Source organism: Macrosteles quadrilineatus, unplaced genomic scaffold, assembly GCF_028750875.1.
Source record: "Macrosteles quadrilineatus isolate MER2022 unplaced genomic scaffold, UCM_ALF_1.0 Scaffold_2__2_contigs__length_208266976, whole genome shotgun sequence".
NCBI classification, from domain to species: Eukaryota; Metazoa; Arthropoda; class Insecta; order Hemiptera; family Cicadellidae; genus Macrosteles; species Macrosteles quadrilineatus.
In genome coordinates, this window is record NW_026542595.1 from 11,806,402 (window position 1) to 11,827,129 (window position 20,728).

At 35.6% G+C, this 20,728-nt stretch overlaps 2 protein-coding genes across 2 annotated transcripts in view; one reads left to right on the plus strand and one right to left on the minus strand.

The window, feature by feature from the left end:
- Nucleotides 1-20,728, plus strand: part of LOC128985870 (radial spoke head protein 4 homolog A) — a 68,868-nt gene that overhangs the window by 6,900 nt on the left and 41,240 nt on the right. Inside the window, exon 2 of the mRNA XM_054405824.1 lies at nt 10,401-10,512. The gene's annotated coding sequence lies outside the window, so the exon portion shown is untranslated. The remainder of the gene's footprint in view (nt 1-10,400; nt 10,513-20,728) is intronic.
- On the minus strand, nt 12,578-20,418 carry LOC128985872 (vacuole membrane protein 1-like). Its single transcript, XM_054405826.1, has 2 exons — nt 20,146-20,418; nt 12,578-14,084 (listed from the first exon to the last, which is right to left on the minus strand). Exon 2 carries the CDS (start codon nt 14,057-14,059, stop codon nt 12,875-12,877), a length of 1,185 nt encoding a protein of 394 aa, XP_054261801.1. The 5' UTR covers nt 14,060-14,084; nt 20,146-20,418; the 3' UTR covers nt 12,578-12,874.

Here is a 20,728-nt window from a genome sequence, read left to right on the forward strand (position 1 = left end):
GTTTACAGCTGTTATGTTAAGCAAATTATTTTATGCCAAAAGCTAGTTTAGAATCTTAGCGTCGGCTGCTAGACTTTTTAAAAATTAAAACTTAATTTCTAAAAAACTGGGACCCTAAACTAAAATTATGGCTTCGACATTCCCTAGTTCTCAAAATTATCTTTCTTGCAACACAAAAATCATGAAAATCCGTCGAGTGGTTGATTCAGAATCGTGAAATAAAAAACACTGTTTCGTTTTAATATTATAGATTAAATAAACCATCTGTTTAACATTAAATGCAAACTCAAAGCAAAGTCAATGTTTATCCACAAATCTAGGGAATTAAAACGCGTTGTTTTAAGATTGACTGGGGATAAAAAGTAAACATTACACAAACACATTATATATAAATAAATATATGTATATGTACGTGTATATAAATGCAAACATATCAATTATTTAGAAACCTGTTACGTTTCTTCTTTTTGTTGTGTTAGAAAACAACAAATAGGCCTCGGAAGGCAGGAGGTTGGGTTGACGACGTGACGGCGATTATTTGAACGCCTTCTATGTGAGGGACGCAATAGTTCATACTTTTGGACCAAACGAACTCGTAGAGTTTTGGATAAAACGACCCGATCGAATGGTCCACAGTGAAACGTACAGTCTATTTCATAAGTTTACTCCACAATACACAATTGTAATTCTGGTTTTGCCTGTACTTTTGGACCAAACGATTTTGGACCAAACGAACTGTTTTACAACTTGTGGACCAAACGATTTTGGACCAAACGAACTGTTTAACAACTTGTGGACCAAACGATTTTGGACCAAACGAACTGTTTTACAACTTGTGGACCAAACGATTTTGGACCAAATGAAATACTCCCCAACTGGATGATAAAACGATTTTGGACCAAACGAACTGTTTTACAAGTGTTGGACCAAACGATTTTGGACCAAACGAACTGTTTTACAACTTGTGGACCAAACGATTTTGGACCAAATGAAATACTCCCAAATGTAATTAATCACGCTCTGACTATTTTCTCAGAGCGTGATTAATTACATTAGCGATCTATTAGCGGAATTTTACCCCCTGTCCATATAACTAGCGTTTAGCCAACTGACAATGCTAAATTCGAGGCCCATACAACTACATACAACTAATAGTACAACTAATAGTTACTAAGTATACAACTAATAGTTGTTAATTTAATAGTAAACATTTTATTATTAAGTAGCCTATCTTAATTTATTTGTAACATTAACTAATACAGTTAAATGCAGGTGTTTATAGTACAGAAAGCTGCTAATTGCTGCATATTTATACTTTGCCGTACGGTTTATACTTTGCCGTACGGTTTATACTTTGCCGCGCATCAGGATTCCAACAAAACAACACAAAACAGCGTGGTTTTATTATGCACGTAATCCGTGTACGCTTGGAAATAGGTTGGCAACACTTAAAGATAAAAATACTATGAGCAGCTGATTGACTATTATAACTACGATTTAACCTGTCATTTCGTGTTTATAGTTTCGGTATTTCTGAACTTTCTGGACTTTTCTTTTAAACGTTTTTAAAACATTCCTACGATCTTAATAAACAAGAAAATACCTTTAAAGCATTTTTTAGGCGCGGAAACCACTTCAAATTAGAAAAAAATACGGAACTATATTCTCAAAACGCGGAGCACATTTCTTGCCGAGGAAAAATAGCGGAGTGATACGGACCGCGGGTACTACTTTCTCTAGGGCACCATTTGTGTCGCCAGCTGAACCTAAAAACGTGTTGTATAGTGTTTGAAAGACTAATTATTTATATGCTTTATAGTGACTGTAGGAAAAATATAATGTGTAACACGAGTGAAAAAGGCCTTTGCTGCACTCGAGATCATTCCGCACTCGCCTGCGGCTCGTGCGTAAACATTGCTCTCGTGTGCAGCAAAGTGCCACTTTCACCACTAGTTACACAAATAACTATTTCTCACTTCTTACCCTCAAAACACAAAATTTCCCAATTTTTCTCTAAACCTTCTTAAAGAGCTTAAAAAAAAAACAATTCAGTATATCAAAGTGTTTTTGTACGGTTATTGGTTACGGAGAAAACTAAAAAAATGGTAAATTTAAAATTCCCATGTTATTCTTATGGAGAATATTGTAAAATGTTGTAGTTTGCTTGTTTATGGATATATTTTGATCAAACTTGGCAAATTTATTTATTTTATAGTAAGCTATCAATATTTTACTAAAAACACACTACTTTATTAGTTTCCTTGTAGCAGCAAACCTAGGTACTCGTTAAACCTAATGTTATTTAAATAGATCAATTGAAAATCAATTCGGCCAAATGGAAATTCGCTTAGACGGCAGGTTTGCTGCGGCGGGGGTATTTAATTTTAATTTTGAGATTCGAGTATCAGAATTCGATCTTTGAAGCCGACTGTTGGTTAATATGATCAAAATAAAACAGTGAATTATGTTTACTTAGTTGAGATTACAAAATAAATAAATAAAGATAGGCTACTAAATAATGAAATGTTTACAATTAATTAAAAACAGAAATAAGAAAATCAATCATTCAATTTCTAAAATCGGCCAGGGGGTAAAATTCCGGGGGATAAAAATCCAGGGGTAAAATTCCGGGGGGTAAAATTCTGGTGGTAAAAATCCGGGGGCAAAATTCCGGGGGGTAAAAATCCGGGCCGTACAATCTAGGTTTTTATAATTTGATGAGTTCTGATTAAATTCACAACCGTGAAAATATATGTTTAATTCCGCGTTTAATCCACCGAGCTGATGTCGCTAAATTCAAAAGTTCGCGGCCCAAATTTTACCCCCTGGTTTGTGACGTCACGTTTGCCCAGGGGGTAAAATTCCAGGGGGATAAAAATCCGCTACCCTACCCTTACTGTAATCCGTGATCACGGCATTTTCTTAATTACTTAACATCGCCGTGATTGTCCTTAAACCTCTCGGTAACTTCACGATAATCTTTCATGATTGCCAATACATCGTGATATTTTTGCGATTTTTATTTGATTTTATCGGGATATTTTTGATTGCGGAATATGTCTGCAAAATTTGTGCGATGGAAAATAAAAATTAGCAAGAGATTCTCCTTATAAAATCACTCCATCCCAAATATAACACCTTTCTATTCTCTTTCTTCAAAGCTATAGGCGAGAACTGAGTGAGGTTCCTGTTTGACATAAATTGCAAGTTAGTGTAAAACGGTCTTGACTGCTGGTAGCATATAGCTGATGCTAGTTAGCAAAAACAAACAGCGGTTTTAAATTGCAAGTAACGCAATGAGACAAATATTGCTGTACACACACAGTATCTTTAAAAACAGTAGTTTTCATCACTTGGAGCGAAAGTAGCTCTTTTTGATAGGTACGCAATGCGCCTTGCTTGGAAATACGGTTAAGTGCCAAAAAGACGTTTTAGCTCCGTGTGATGAACGTGTGATAAAATATTCTTCATTTGTTATTTACTTGTTAAAATGTTTGTTAGGGTTATTTATACAATCGTTAATTGTTCAGTTACCATTGTAAGTGCAGGAGGGTGATTTAGATCTCATATTTCCCTTATAAATTATTATTAGCAATGCTTTGGATGTTGTACAATAGATTGTTGTTTTTTTGAAACATTATAGGCTGTTGTTAACTATTTGTTTGTCTTTGCAGTTTACCCACGGCCTTTCACTTTTTAGTTAGAGATGTGAGGGGACCACTCGCACTGTCACTATGGGGGAAGGGGGCATGCTTCCTTTAGTTGCTCGTCTGGGGGCGGTCCGAGGGGCCGGCTCAAAAGGTAGCAGAGCGTGTTTGTGCTCTTTTGTGGTTGGATCTGATTCTTGGGTGTTTCTGGTCTGACAGTCTTAGAAGATTTTTGGAGAAATGTTATTGTGGTGGGGTATGCACACTTTTGCAGTTTTTTATTAGGAGCTCGCCCTTGGCCGAGTCACCGGGTAGAATCTGGTTAATTACTTGCATCCTTCGGAAGCAAGATTTTTCAAAAGCATGGCCAAACCCATAATTGAAACTTTGTGTGTGTGTATGTTATGGTCTTTTTAGAATCTAGATGCAATATTATAAGACTTACTCTGTGCATTTTCGCTCTTAACGTACTCGTTTAGGAGCTACACGGTGCAGAATGTACACCGCAAGTCATTTTTCTTATCTTGTAAAACGAAATCGCAAAAAATACTTTATCCTTACTAGTCCAGTATAATTAGACATTGTGGTATGCAAAAATCGGGTAGTTCTGATTTTTGGATATGTTGTTAGTGTTGGGCCCATGACATAAAATCCAAGCTATCCACCTCGAGATACCAACGCGCGCCGCGGGGCGCGCCACTTACTTGGTCAAAATACAGACGTTCAAAATAAATCAATTTTCCAAAAGATGTATAAAAATTGTGTTTTTTCAATATTTCCACAATATACTTGTTTGAAGCAAACACCTTATTGATTTAGAGAGAACGCCAGTTTATTTGCTATTAATAGAAAATAAATCAAAGTTTGAATAAAAATACCCCCCCTCAGCAAACCTGCAGGCTATGCGAATTTCCATTTGCTTGATTTGATTTTAACAAACCTATTAAATAACATTAGTTTTAACTAGTACCTAGGTTTGCTGCTACAGGGAGGGTGATATAGAATATCTTTTAATAAAATAATAATAGTATGATAAGAAACAAATAAATTTACCCAAATTTTATAAAAATGTATCTATAAATAAGGAAAAAACAATAATTAAAAATCTTCGCTATTAGAATAACATGAGAATTTTTCATTTGAATTTGTTTTTAATTTTCTCCGTAATCAATAACTGTAAAAAACATTTTTTTGTACTAAATAATTTGTTTTTAAGCTCTACAAAATGGTTTAAAGATACATTGTAAAATTGTATCTTTTGAGGGTCAAAAATACGAAAAAACTGTTCTTAACAAAAAACCCCATAAAGCAACCGTTCCCATGGCCTGATCATGCTTCGCGAACTCGTTTTAATGAATGTAGGTTTACATGCCGAAAAACGGACCTTCAACATATACCTTCAACGGCAAAACTACTCTTCCCAAAGCTGTCAAAAGTTTATACATAAACATTTGAGCTAAGCTTTGGGTACAATACTTTCACATGAAGACAAAATAAAACAGTTTAACATAGTTAACAGTTTATTGAGGCTGAAAGATCAGGCAAATGAGATCTTCCAATTACAATCACTCTACAGCTACAGATCTTCCATGCAGCGGGTCATTTTCCCATGCCAAGTGCGCCTATCTATACAGGACATGCTGAATATGAATTGAAATACATAATTGATGTAGAAGAACACAAAAAATTCACAAAGAACGGAAATTTCACTACAAGACGTACAGACAAGTTCTGGTCTGGAATTCGGTCTGATTAGGCCATCGAACAGGCCCGCATAAAGACAACGAAAAGCTCTGGTGGATTGACTCGAGAACGAGGGATAACCGGATGGCTGGAAAAGACTCCCTAGTTTTACAAATACCTCACGATACTATTTGTTCAAAGGGATGAGTAATAATCCTTTCATGCTTCAAGGTTTTGGTTTCGTATGTTGGCAATAAGTTGCGTACACCTATTTGACCTTGAGCGTAGTTTTGGTAATAAATTATAATACAAATAATAAAATATTAATGATAATAATGAGTAAAAATAGCTTGCATGTCTGCAGGGCTACAAATGGTTCGCATATTGAGGTGTGATAGTGTTAAAAAAACTGTTATTTTATTACCTTACATTTGATGTATCAGCATAGTCACCTCTATGGTATCAGTCGTTGTAATTTGTATCTAGTACAATAAATAAATGAATTTTCAAACTAGGTGAGTTTTTTTGGAGACCCTGTATTTATGTCAATTAGCACGATAATAACTCGAGCAAAAATCATCCGATCTAGTGGAATTTGGTACGAACAAGTAAACGTGCATTTATTTATTGAAACGAGTTCGCGAAGCATGATCGGCATGATATAATATAAGGACTATATCAGGACCATATTATAATTCCTTAATAAGGCCATAGGAACGGTTGCATTTTAGGTATTTTGTCGGTAAGAATAGTTTTTTTTTAAATTTTTAACCCTCAAAACATACAATTATTTAATTGTATCACTAAACCATTTTGTAAATTTGTAGAGCTTTTAACAAATTTAGTACATAAAAATGGTTTTTACAGTTGTTGGTTACGGAGAAAAAAATTTCAAATTAAAAATTCCCCATGATATTCTAATGGAGAATATTTTTAACTATTGTTTTTTTCCTTATTTATAGATACATTTTTATAAAATTGCGTATATTTATTTGTTTCTTATCGTACTATTATTATTTTATTACAAGATATACTATATTACCCTCCCTGTAGCAGCAAACCTGTTATTTAAATATAGGTTTGTGAAAATCAAATCAAGCGAATGGAAATTGCATAGGCTGCAGGTTTGCTGAGGTGGGGGTATTTTATTCATACTTTCATTTATTTTCTATTAATAGCAAATAAACTGGCATGCTCTCTAAATCAATACGGTGTTTGCTTCAAACAACTATATTGTGAAAATATTGAAAAAATCACAATTTTTATACATCTTTGGAAAATTGATTTATTTTGAAGGTCTGTATTTTGACCGTTATTTACGCTAAATACTTTCTTTTGGGCTTAAACTGTCACAAATCTATCCTAATTTAATTATATAAAGTAATACTTTCAGTAAAATCAACTGTTCGCGAGATCGAGTGAAAACCCAAAGTAAATGGTCAGATTTTTGCTATTTCGTTAACAAGTGGCGCGCCCCGCGGTGGTATCTCGAGGTGGATAACTTGGATTTTATGTTATGGGTCCAACACTAACAACATATCCAAAAATCAGAACTACCTGACCTTTTGCACAGCAACCCCCTATTTTATTGACAAATTTACTGGACTATACTTACTTAAGTTACTTTTTTACTTTTTTATTTAAAGTTACTTTAATTACTTAGGAAATTAGTAATTACATAACTCAAGTCGTTGCCAACACAGCAATCACTAATGCAACACGACGTGTGTTGCCAACATGATAGGTAATGTCATCAAAAATATTTCAAATTTTAAAATAGGTTGGAAAGTAACTTATAGAACGCATTATTTTAAACGAAAAGTGGTAGACCACATGTTTTGTTGATAATAGCCAACTTATTTAAACATTAACATTTTTGTTGTAAAATAAAAATGTAGGTAACATAAAAATTAATCCAACAATTTATCAAAATGCTTTATTAGTTATATCAGCTTACGTCTCCACATGAAACAACAAGCATTAAATAGGTTTTAATTTCACAATAAGTTTAAAAATTTACTTTCACTACTGTTTTAAGTAAACAATAAGACCGCATGTTCATAATAGCCTATGAACATGAGGATATTGATTTGATAACACCTAGTTATTTTAAAACTAATGTTTAAATGTTTCACTAGTTAACCGCCCGTGCTCCGCCACGGGAATATTGTCAGCAATAAAAGACATAATAATTAACAAATACTGTTTATTTTTGTATTTTATTTAGGGGCTGCTTAATTTTTTACATGAAACAGAACTGGTAGTTGACCTGTATAAACTATTTTATGTTAAACAAACCGATATATTAGTTTAACCAAATAAATGTTTTAGTGCCTGGGGACCGAGCTTTGCTCGGGAAACCTTATCACTACACCATACTTTGAGAGTATTCTTTGGTCAATGTAAATCTATCCCAAAAATATTAATTTGCGGTAAATTGTTTCATGACATCAATTTAACTTCTATTAAAATAATGATATCATAGTTTACTGAAATGATGAGATAGTAGAGTTTTTAACATTTTGTTTGGTTCCTCATAAACGCCCAAAACTATAGATAATACAGTATTTTTCACGCTGAATTCGAAAAAGGCTATCAGCAGTAAGAAAATCTTCTCACCTTCCTTCCTTTGAAGTATTAGTCACTGCAAGAACTTGGACCGGAACCTTAATAAGCAGCAACTTATACTATAGAGATAATTTATTCATTTAGATTCCTATATTCGTTGTTTTTTTGTTCATTACATTTGTTGTATGGAATAAAGATACTGTAGTCACTTACATGTAAATCACGCATCAGCAGTTGGTCGCATTTCACGAATCTTTGACTCATTCTGTGAGTAAAAGATCTGTGTTTACGTCGTATATTTAAAGTTGAACATACTTGGGTTCAATATTAGAGGGTATTGACATTCCAATCCGATGGTAAAAGGAGTTCCGGATCTTAAGATTATAAAGACTACCTCTACCAGAAAGATGTTGATGCAAGTGAGACTTAGAACTCGCCATTTCAAATGCAGAGTTGTATGATATTATATTATTCAAAAAGTTTTTTTGTTGTTTCTTTTGACCCTTAATACTTTATTTAAAGTCGCTGTAGCCCCGTTGATAAGATTTTCCATAAACTCAAAATGTTGATAAGGAGCTCATTTTACCTTCCCCTTGTGACAACATAAGGAGAATATATTTGTGTCCCTGTTAGTCTGTTCTGACTCAAAATTCATACATTTGCAGTAGTGACAACTCCAATTTAACGACCCCAATTCAAAAGAGTTGGTGTTTTTTTTAGGGACTTATTAAATAACAAACAACATCACTACTCTTTACTTTTTTAGTTCGATGGTTCTCTACGTGTTTTTTTCGTTCTATATGTCTCTTTACGTCCGGTTAAGGATTACCTTTTCTTTTTCTTTTTGTACATTTCACACCCTGGGGTTAATGATACAGTTTTATAACGCTGTAATGACCCGAGTCAACATTCCAAGTCACATACTTCTTCGCCAGAACCAAAATCGTAAAAAATATTTAGGCTATAGTTCACTGATAAATTGTAGTTCCACGTATCCCAGCGTACTCCCCATCTCAAAAAGGCAAAGTTTGGTACTGCTGAACGTCAAACATTGATCTTGAGTAAGATCAATCACTTAAGATAAAATGTTTGTATGTTTCCCACTCATTAGCAATTGTATCTGTACAAATTGCAAGCGGATTTCCCTATGATTGTTCTGGTGGCTATAGAGAATAAATTATATTGATCAAAACAATAAGTTTCCGTTCCCTACTATAGGTATTATTTTACATTCCATACTCAAACTTAAACTCAATTACCACTTTCCTTCAGATCACTTCGCAGGAAAACTAAAACATTGCAAACATACAAAATTTTCACCAAAACATACAAATAATGTTCAAATACATTTATAAATAATACATTGTGGTATTAAAAGTTAACACATACACTTTTCCTTAATCAAAATCGTGTGTTTATAAACAGGAATTCCTAGAATAATAATGACATACTGAAAGTGAGGTTATGAAAATAATAACAAATGTCTGACAAACATTAAACAGCTGACGAATAATTTATTAACTGTGTATTATATTCTTCAATAAGAATTGTATTGACTCGACCTTTGAAGGGCTGTAGGTCTTAACCCTTAGAAAAAACGTGAATTCTAATGAAGTTCGGCAAATCTATGCATTATCCCCTTTAATTTGACACATAGATCTTGTGGATCGGTCCAGTAATTACTGAGAAAACAGTGTTACAACTGTGTATTAAATATATAGATACTCAATGTTTATGTATGAATAAGTGTTGTTTAAATTTTTGACATGAACAATCCAGTTTCATCTGGTAAAAGTTCACAACAGAAGGTTACCTATAGGTAAGGTAAAAAGTTTTCGTGCCGGTTTCGTGTCGCCCAGTGTGAAAACGGCCATTCTTAGTATTTTAATCTTTGACTATTAAACCTAGTCAATGATTTGTATTAATGTTTTGTAATCTATTTTCAAAAATGCAGTTCGGTTCTAAATTAAATGAAATTCAGTCGGTCCAAACTCTTAATTTATTCAACCTACAGGTTGTGTGAGAGAATTGCAGGGAATCGAGTTATAAGAAAAGAGCTCAATTTGCAGATGGCTCTAAGGTAACTGCTTGATTATGTGCTTCATCAAGGGTGTGTAGCTAGCCAGCTAGCGGTTAGCTATGTATTGATGAGTTTTTCGATTGATTGGCAATTAAAACATAATCATTCATGATGGAGATACAAACGTTGGCTGAACCCTTGAATTTATCCTGAGGACACGGCTTACTGCGAATCACAGGCCCAAAGAAAGAGCCAGCTTTGATGATTTGCTTGACTAAACCTATGTTTCAATAGTTAATTTCCTGAAAAAAGCATCTCTAATATATTTGTTCTTTTTTTAGCAGCTTTAAAATTGCATAATTTGCTGAGATCATTTAAGCTTCCACAAATATTGATCAATACTCTCTCCAAGTTCCTGACTCTTGTTATGTACACCTAACATAATCTGTTTTTAAATTTGTGTACTACTTTGGCTGTTGTAGCACCTGCAGTGCCTTCCAAAGCCGCCGTTTCTGTAGCACCCCCTTGCATGCAGCAGTCAAATCACCCATGCGAAAGCCTTGTGGTAATGACTGTACTTCTTGACTGTGGAAGGTAAACACTTTAAAGCTAATAAACACCTTTGGGCCCTAATAAAATTGGTGATTCTTACCTTCTCAGTACATCCTAGGAAAATTAAATTTCCTTTTTTCGAAATGTACGAAATAACGCCCTGATTCTGAGAATGATAACATAAAACATTACACTTTAAATTTAAAAAAACCATCGTTTTAAGAATCTGGGCCTTATTTCCTACATTTTGAAAAACAAAATTTATGAGGGTGCACTGAGAAGGTAAGAATTACCATAACATTTTTGAGCTACTGAAATTAAATAAATAGTATTTTTGGGGCGTCTGCCACATCATCAGGTTCATCCTTTTCTACAATTCGTCATACACTTACAAAACATACGTTGATAGGACACAACAAAAGATTTTAAATTAATTAGATCAATGTCATAACGTGCACGCTTTTGGACGGCTGTGTGTTTTGTGATTCAATTTTATGTGTATGGCGAATCGTAGAAGAGCAATATGATGATTTGGCAGTTGCCACGAAACATGTAGTTTTAACTAGACTAATAAAGATATTGTAAGGTAACATAATAGCAGAGTGAAAATTTAAAAACGTACGTTTTCAGGAAAAGCACTTTGCAAATTTTTTTCCCCTTTTTTCAAAACTTTTATTTTTTTTTATTTTATCAACATTTGAAGTTTCATAAAATGTCCATGGTAATGCAATATCTTTGGTAGTTTCTTTTTAAAAGAGCATCTTTAGTGGAAAAACACAAAATCCTGTCACGACCATAACGGATGTTTAAATGAATATTAAAAATAGTTAATATTATTTTTATAACTATGTTTTGCTATAAACTAATTTACTTTTATGACCATTATACAATAAAAAGGTCACTGAGCTTTTGGTATATTTGGTCTTTCTAGAAAAAAATAAAAAAACTCAAAAAATTGAAAAAAAGGAAATAAAACCTTTTTAAGTTTGTATAACTCCGAAAAAAAACTTACCTGAGACCCGAAAAATCGTTATGTTTGTATAGAGGTGTGCTTCTTTTGTGTATAAGACATTGAAATATGACGATATTTTAATTTTTGAAATTTTTATGATAGAAATCATAAATGTGATGGTCAGGGACAAGCGGTACGGTCGTGAATTGTCTGGAATAATCTAAATCTTTCTAAACAATCCTTCAATTATCCTGTTAGTTATAATAAAAATATGTGTTTCAATTGAACTAAACTGTTCAATTTAGGCCTACAATTATATTAACGTTATTGTCACGACCAAACACACTATAATCCATAAGGCTGCGATGGTCGTGAAATTACGTGTTATTTGGCTCTGTTCTGGCGGTAGCCCTGCACCTCATGTTCGAGGATACAAAGTAGACTTCTAGGTTAATCTAGCAACTGAAATATCTTATAAACAAAAATTAACACCATGTCTACTTCATCGAATGACTACGTATGGTCATGGACACACCAAAATTACGAAAAACACAATCTTTCCTTTATTAATCTTGTAATTCCTCCTTTCAACTTGAAACGACCGGCACTACAATCCTGACGTACAGTCCGAACTAGTCCCTAAAACCAACTGACTCCATCGACGCCAGGCTTGCCACTGTCGTGCTCCAAAGTTGAAAATTTTTCCCAAATGTTCGTGACGCCAAATCGAGGGACAGACTTATTTTGTACTGGTAGTCAGTTTGTAATGACAATAAAATTATAATATGCTCCTTTTTTTGTAAGTTTAATAACCATTGATGACATAAAAATATGGCTTTATATATTTCGGCATGAATAATTAGTCTAAAAACAGCATGAAAGTTGGAAAATGTACCCTAGGGACACGTCATGGTCGTGAATTTCGAGACTTTAAAAATACGAAAAAAATACCTTGAACCTATTTAAAAACAAATAAATGTGTGTAACATGTTGCCCCCGTCCCAAAAAATATTAAAACACATAATAATAAACTACAAATCCAGTATATACGAAGTAAAAGGCCAGGGACATGAAAACGTACGTTTTTAAATTTTCACTCAATACTTTTGTTAATATAAATCAATATCCAGAAGTAGGAAAATCAATTCTAAATAATTAGTTTTGGACCTTTAGAAATTGGACCCTGTGATGTGAAATGTTCTTTATTAAAGAGGCAGACTAGTAATATGGTATAAATAGATTGCACAACATTTAAAATCTTGGTTAGCAACAACAAACAAGTATTTATTTATACTTTGTACTATCATACAAGTAAAACAACAAAATAAATATACAAAAGAGTCAAAAACTATACAAAAACCGTAACAACAAAAACACATTTAAATGGAATGGTCTACTAAACTTCTAGGTACACAAGAGAATACTGGCATATCACCTATAAATATTAACAATTCATTTTTCTTTGGCCAATCTATTTGAGTTTGTTCGCTTATAATAACTTTGAGCCAACGCATTTACAATAGAAACCACAAAATATCCGATCATGACTAAAATAAAACCATTATAAATGAGATCAATAGACCCTTTGGGACTGTTATCAATAGGGTTGTGAAACTTTTCCTTTTGTTTTTTTAAATAAAGATCAAACAAATTTTGCAAATCGATCGAGCCTAATTTTGGAAGGTACTTAAGAAAAAACAATATCTTTGACACTAAGGCATCATTGAAAGCAACAATAACAACAATCTTTTGGATCATGACTTTGATTATTGCCTTTCCAATTAGCGTGGCTCCGAAAAATGTCCAAAAGGGGACAAGAAAGTGACCACACATAATTCCTGCAAGATCAAACATAGGATTAGGAACTGATGCACATACGAGAATTCCAAAAAACCCTACCCGTTTGATCAATTTTCCAACAAAAAGCTTAATACGATCAGTAAGACATAATGTTTGTGAGTTTCTTTTCTTCTTCTCCAATTCTTTTAGCTCTTCAATATCTTCTTGACCATTACCGGTGAGCCGAGCGGTTTTTGCAAAAAAGTAAGGTGGTAGCTCACCCAAGGCAGTTCCTGCTCCCCACATTGTAGCTTCTAACCATACTTTTTTCATAATGTTCCACACAGTAGTGACCCAACGAGGGTCCACTCCTGCCGGACAAAGGATCTTGTCTGGATAGGGAGGTTCTGGGAAGTTTAGACCTCCACATTCATAAGCAGCAACTGTCACTGATGCTATGTGTGGTCCCAGATAAAGAAGAAATGTATGCAAACCTGTGCCCAAACCAACTGAAGACAAAATGCCCAGTCCAACCCAATAGAGACACCACTTAGCTGTTTTTGTACATCGTCCAATGACAGGCTGAAGAGGGCCTTCAACATAAGTGAGCCCTAATAAGCTTACTATTAGGAACATAGTTAAAAGTATATACAATCGGTATTGAATTATCTTCTTAGCCAACCTACCAACTTGGTACAATAGCTCATAAAAAAAATATGTCAACGTTTTAAAAGGTTTTTTCCACAGCACTAGGTCACTTTGGTTCTTCAGGAACTTTTCATTGGGCTGTGCCTTCATTGTTTGACATCCAACAGTTCCACTGTTGTTTTCTGTCTGTCTTCTTCTCCCTGGTGGCATCTTTTTCTTTTGTTTCGCCAGTTTCCTGTAACAAATTAATTATTTAAACTTATCTTTCTCACTAATATCACAGAAAACATATTACTATAACCCAGAATGCCAACCGCATGGTAAAAAGCATTCTGGGTTATAGTAGTATGTTTTCTGTGCTAATATGGTCCATATTGATGTCATCCATCATCCATCAGAAGGATTTATGGAGCATGAGCATAGGGGGATGGCCAATCTGAGTGGGCTGTGCTTGATGATGTCACTGAATACCTGGTTGCAGCTGTCTCACGGTGACAAAGAAAGAAAAGCAAAATATATTACACAAGAAACTAAAATTATAACAAACCACAAAAGTGTCATTGGCTAGAGGCCAGCTAAGCACGACCCCAGGTATGCAGTGACACCATCACACACAGCCTGCTCAGTCTATATTACATACATCTTGTGGCTGTGGTACTCATACTTACTTTCTGTGTCCGGAAATCAGACTTCGCTTTTCCAAAAATTAGCTACCGATATGGCTTTGTCATTCGCATGTAAAAGATCATCTAATGAGGCAGATCAGCAGATACACTATGGCCAGGATCTTGAACAGCACCACACGCGCACAAGATGTTTTCTTTGTCTGGTAAGAGACCCCATTTCTGCATGTTGTCTTGCATTTTTATACCTCGACCCTAATTCGATTTAGGGTCTTCCACACCATGCAATGAAGGCCTCCACCAGGAGCCAGTTCCTCCCTGGCTGGTATGGGATGGTTAGTCAACGTGGCCTCCCACCTTGCCACCCGATTGCTTGAGAGTGATCCATCCAGGACTCGTGTCCGTGATAAAAAGCTCTTTCTGGACCGAAGCCGTCGCTCTGCAGGTAGGTGGCTGTGTAATGGGTGACGAGGTTCTGTCTCTTGCTTAGTCCTTTCTGCGTCGGCAGCGATATCACGTCGGATTGATGGAGGGGCGATCCCTATGATAGGGTAGAGTTTGTGTACTGGGGTTGGTTTCAAACACCCAGTTACAATCCGAGCCATGTCATTGACTGCAATGTCAACCTTTTTTGCATGTGACGATGCATTCCATACTGGTGCAGCGTACTCCGCAGCCGACACACTGAGCGCTAAAGCTGAGGTTCTGAGGGCATCAGGGTTAGCACCCCAGCATCTGCTGGTGAGCTTCCTAATGATATTATTCCTCGCTGAGACTTTACTTCTTGTCGCAATACAATGCGCCTTAAATGTCAGTGTGCGGTCCAGTATGACGCCCAGATATTTGGGTGTAAGACAATAATGAAGACGGTTTCCCCGCCACCTCACATTCAACTCACGGCCTGCTTCTTTATTGTTTAGGTGAAAGGCACAAACTTGGGTCTTAGCGGCTTGAGGTGATTTGTGTCATAGTACTGGGAAAGTTCATTTAGAGTCATAGTCAGCTTCTGTTCAACTTCTTTAAAACTCCTACCTTGTGCCGCCACTGCCGTATCATCAGCATATATATACTGACGTGTAGCGTTTGGCAACGGTTGGTCGTTAGTGTAAATGTTATAAAGAGCTGGAGCTGGGGCTAAGACGCTACCCTGAGGCAATCCATTTCTTTGATTCCTCCATCTACTTTTCTTGCCTTGAAGGGACACGAAAAACCGCCTCTTATGAAGAAAAGTGCCTATCATTGCAGTCAGCTGATAGTCTTTGGTAATACTGTACACTTTTCCCAAGAGTCTTCGATGGTTTATGGTATCGTAGGCAGCTGTTAAATCTACAAAAGCAACACCCGTGATCTGTTTTCTCTCAAACCCATCCTCAATGTGCTGGGTCAAGTTTAAAACTTGGCCACAACAAGACTTGCTGATCGAAAGCCTGCCTGTTGTGGAATGATCTTTTGTTCCAGAAAATCGCTGATTCGATTGAGTATCAGACGTTCTAATATTTTATATATGTGGCATAAGAGAGAAACAGGTCGAAAGTTCTTAGGATCGTTTGGATCTTTCCCAGGTTTGAGCAGTGCAGCCACACGAGCTTTCCTCCATGCCTTTGGTATATGCATTTGGCTTACGCACATGTTCATGAGGCTCAACAACCATTGCATGGCATTTTTACCTAGGTTCTTTAGCTGTTCGACTCTGATCTCGTTAATACCTGGAGCTCTATTAGTCTTTAAGCTGGTAATGACTGCAGTTAGCTCGGACATGGTTTGAATGGTTCTTCCAGGAATTGATTCTCACTTGCCACATCACGCACAACAAGCTCCCGGTATTTCCTTCCATAGGTTTTGCCATTTAAAAGAACTGCGACTTGATCGGCAGTAACTGTTGTAAAGTTGTCTTTTGGTTTTGTCGCATCTCCATTTATGTTCTTGAGGAACTTCCAGGCCCGTCTGCTGTTCACCTGCATATCTAAACTCTCCACAAGATCACACCACTTAGTTTTGCGATTTTCGGGAATGACTGACATAAGCTCTTCACTTGCTAGAAGTGTGTCGTCAGCAAAGGGATTATTGTCAAAGAGACCTCGCTATCGTTGTAGCAATGGCTTTGCCTTTTCAGAGAGTCCTGCCATGTAATGGGTTCGACAGCCTCTAGGTATCATTTTTCTCGAGACCTGCTGGACAAGCTTAACGAAGGAGTCAGACATATCAGGTTGTGGAGGGCTATTGGCGATTTCACTGTCAATGATCTCCCTAAAACCCGTCCAGTTGGCCTTTTTGAAATTAAACCTGTGCCTTAGAGGAACAACTTCAGGTTTAACAACAGCAACAGGTGCATGCTATAGGTCTGTGTTGAGTTCGGGGAGTCGGATCACCTACAGACTTTTCACACTGGGAGGCAATCCTGCTGCTCACAAAGATGTTGTCAGGGTTATAACCCCTCTTCCATCTACCGCTGTTAAAGGAGCAAGGGAGCTTAGGATCATGTATGAGCTGCAGGTCATTTGCCTCAGCCCAGGTTTCAAGTTTTGTCCCATTGTCATAACCAACCAAACCTTAAAATCGTATTGTTAAGGTAATGGTGTTCCCTCAGCTAATGAGAAGCCCACAGTCATCGTAAGCTCATCTATACCTCCCCTGAGTAAATACCAATTTAAAGTAGGCCTGCTTAAGCAGCAACAAACAGCTGTGATACACAAAGCAAACCGTCAAAGTAGGATTGTTTACAGTTATGTTTTTAATTTAATAAATAATTTGTGATATTGTGCGATGTTTGATAATTGACTTTATTTATATTGTTTTTGGTGCAGTGGTAGAAAATTAGGTTAAGGCTATGGTAGGTATGTTTTAAACTGTAGCATAATGTAATTAAAGAACCAAAAATTTTCTCAAACTATGTCCTCCCCCATTGCAGACGCAGAGCACGAGTATAACGTATAACTGCCATAAGCATTTTACTTAAATATGCCAACCCCGTACGAAGGAAGGGTTAGTTTCTCTGCTAGTGAGTGATTAACTTATATAACTCCAAATGAATAGCACTTGATTGTTTTAAGTCTTTAGAGATTGCCCGTTTTAATTGAACTTTTGAGTTATCCGACCTAGCTCTGGTCCCGTTAGGGTAGGTTAATAGGGGTCTACTGTTTAGGTTACGGTACCATGGTCATCTTATTATGCATAATTTCCTAAATAGGCCTATGTTAAAATGTTTGATGAACATGGTGAGCTTGCTGGGAGGTTTAATGAATTTACTCCATTGTACATCCTGCAGTGGCGGCTGGTCCATAAGGACTCTGGGACGGAGTCCTCCCATTTTCAACAAAATAGTAAAAAAAATAATAACATACTTAAAAATAATTTGTAGGCCTAATCCTACATTCATTGTACATAAACGTCAGTAGGGTCAATGTTCTTAGGACAGGCAGTAGAGGACGCTACATGTTTTTGCAACAGGTAGTACGCTGGGACGCAGTAGGTATGAGTCCAAACTCCCATATAAACTGCATGGAAATATTCGACCAATCACAGCGCTGCATCAGGCTCTAATGAAACAGATATAGGGCGTTTGGGACTCCGTCCAAACAGTAGTTTAAACTATTGCCACAACAAGCGCTGGGTGCAGCGAGCGATCTTGATCTGTCATTGTCAATGCAATTATTTAGAGATGAGATCAGTCAAATAGTGAATACTACTGTAGTTTTCTGAGGTTATGTTTATCGTGCCATGCCGCCGGTATTCTATAGTTGTTAATTAATTAATATACAGTTGTACCTGTACCTCTAGCCTAATTCTTTTCGTTATAAGTGTAGGTAGTTAAGTGCGAATTAATGAACAATGAATTCGGTGACAAACATTTCTACGAAGTACCTATGCCAGTGGTGAGGTGGTAAGTTTTGAACAGAGAGTTGAGTTAAAGCTGCTAGGTCCGCCAAAACCTGATTTTGTTATAACCCAATCTCAAAAATCAAGCAAGAGTAGAAAAGGATTTTCTAGAAATTAATTTAAAACTAAAAATTAAAACTAGGTTTAAAAAGTGCAAGTTAAATTATGAAATAGAAACCACAATAGAGGATTAGTTGTTATGTTTTGCAATATCTATTCATATTTAATATAGGCCTAGTTCTATTAGGATAATAAATCTGATCTATTGAATAAATTGGTAAAAACTATTTAAAAATATACTTTACTCTACTCTACTTATGTCTACTTGCTCATGACAAATAACAGGTGAAATGGGAGTTTTTGGACTATTATTGGACACAGTTTTAGGCGTTAAAAATTGCTTTAGAAAGTCATCAAACGGCTTTAAAAATGTAAAATTTTTCAGGGGGAGGACCCCTGGAGCCCCTTCTCCTTGACAAGGTCCTAGAGCCGCCACTGACATCCTGATTTTAAAACATCAATGTTAACAACTGTAGGTCAATTAAACGAAGTTATGGATGGTTGATTAACCCTCCGAGTGTCCCTTGTTTTGGCCTTAATATCTGCCTATTTTTAGCTCATTTGCAAGGTTTTATTAAAACGGATCTGAGAAGCTTAAAAACAATGTTAAGTTAATTATACTTACTGTTCTATATACCATTTTGTTTGGAAAATCATGGGCTTCAATATTATATATAAAACATAAAGAACATTTGTTTAAAAAAAATTTCTTAGGTAAAAAAAAATATTTTGGAAAATTTTAAAAGAAAATATAAGTTTGCGCTCAATGAAATTGTATAAATTATAGGCCTATAAATATTTGAAAATAGCCACTTATTTTATGAGGATTACAAATATATAATCATATAGTGAGGTAAGTTATCAAATAAATAAGTTATGAGTGAAAAACAGATTTCAGTACATTGCGTTTAGCTAAGAATGCATAGCCTAACCATAGCTAGGAATCTGGCTGATAATTTACATCAATATCACTACCTACTTCTTCGGGATCATCAACCAGCCCTTCAAAATCACTTAAATCTTCTTATAATGCACCACGTATATCACTACTTTTGATTTTTAACACTAAAACAATTATAAACGTAATAAAACACATCAGTTATCGGTCCGAGGATAACCAAGCTTTTTACAAATACGCACGTCAGCTGTCTGCTACAATTACGATCGGCTCGGAGAACATACAGCGCTGAGACAGACCTCTGGAGAAAGCTTATAATTTAACGAAAAGAACGATACCTAACTCGATCCAGTTCAATCCGATTCAGTCAGTCATAGAGCCTTTGCCGTAAACAGTGTTCGTGAGTCGCTGCAGCGACGCATGACACTCGGAGGGTTAAATTAATTTCCAACCATTTAGGATCGATTTAATGTTGGTTTATTTGCAGTTTTACACTGATCTATTTAGGCATAACTGCATTAACTTAACCTACTTTAGGCGGGTGGGTACACTTCCATATCTGTTGGCACAAACAACTGAATGAGTAATTTTGATTATTTGATTGTTTAATTCAATATATGGTTAGGTTAGGTTATCCTTACCTACAATATATCGATCAATATTTTCATTCGGTTGTTTAAGCTAACGGATATGGAAGTGTACCCCTGTAGGCTAGTGTATAACCATACATAGGCCTACAGTAATGGTTATACAGTAAAGTAGGTTAATGCAGTTCTTAGTATATCAAAATGACAAATACAGTGAAAATTAATAGGCTAGTTGAAACAGTTGGCACTTACGATATGTGAAAACACTAGTCCTGCAAAGATTCAGCCTAGGCCTATGCTGATGCAGATTTCAAAATGTTCTTACTTTATAAACTAGCCTAGGTGTTTAATACTGTGATAAGTATTGAATATTAGTCAGGATTAGATTTAGAAATTAAGAGTTTTAATCAATTTAGTTTGGTATAAATAGTTAAAAACATGAAGGTAATTAATTGTTCAAAACATTTTTAATACCGTTACCAAGAACAACTGAACAAGATCAACATTTAACATAAACTGACTGAACAGCTGTCATTTGGTCTGCTAGCTAAAGAAAGTGCGTCTGCTTTCTGGTAGGGGAGTTCCCGCAAGGCTCAAAGGACGTTCCATGATTGACGTCATAGTGATGACTGATGGCACGTTTCCCACAGCTTTTAAAGTATTAGTCGTCTGCCAAAGTGTCAAATCGCCAAAATTGGTTGTTTATTTAAAATGTTTATTATTTCGACTTGACATGGGATAGTGTATGGAACTGTGGGATAGCCTACAGTTTTTGAGACCGTACGGTTTATATACGATGAATTTTCAAATAAAAATAACGAGCTCTATTTGTAAG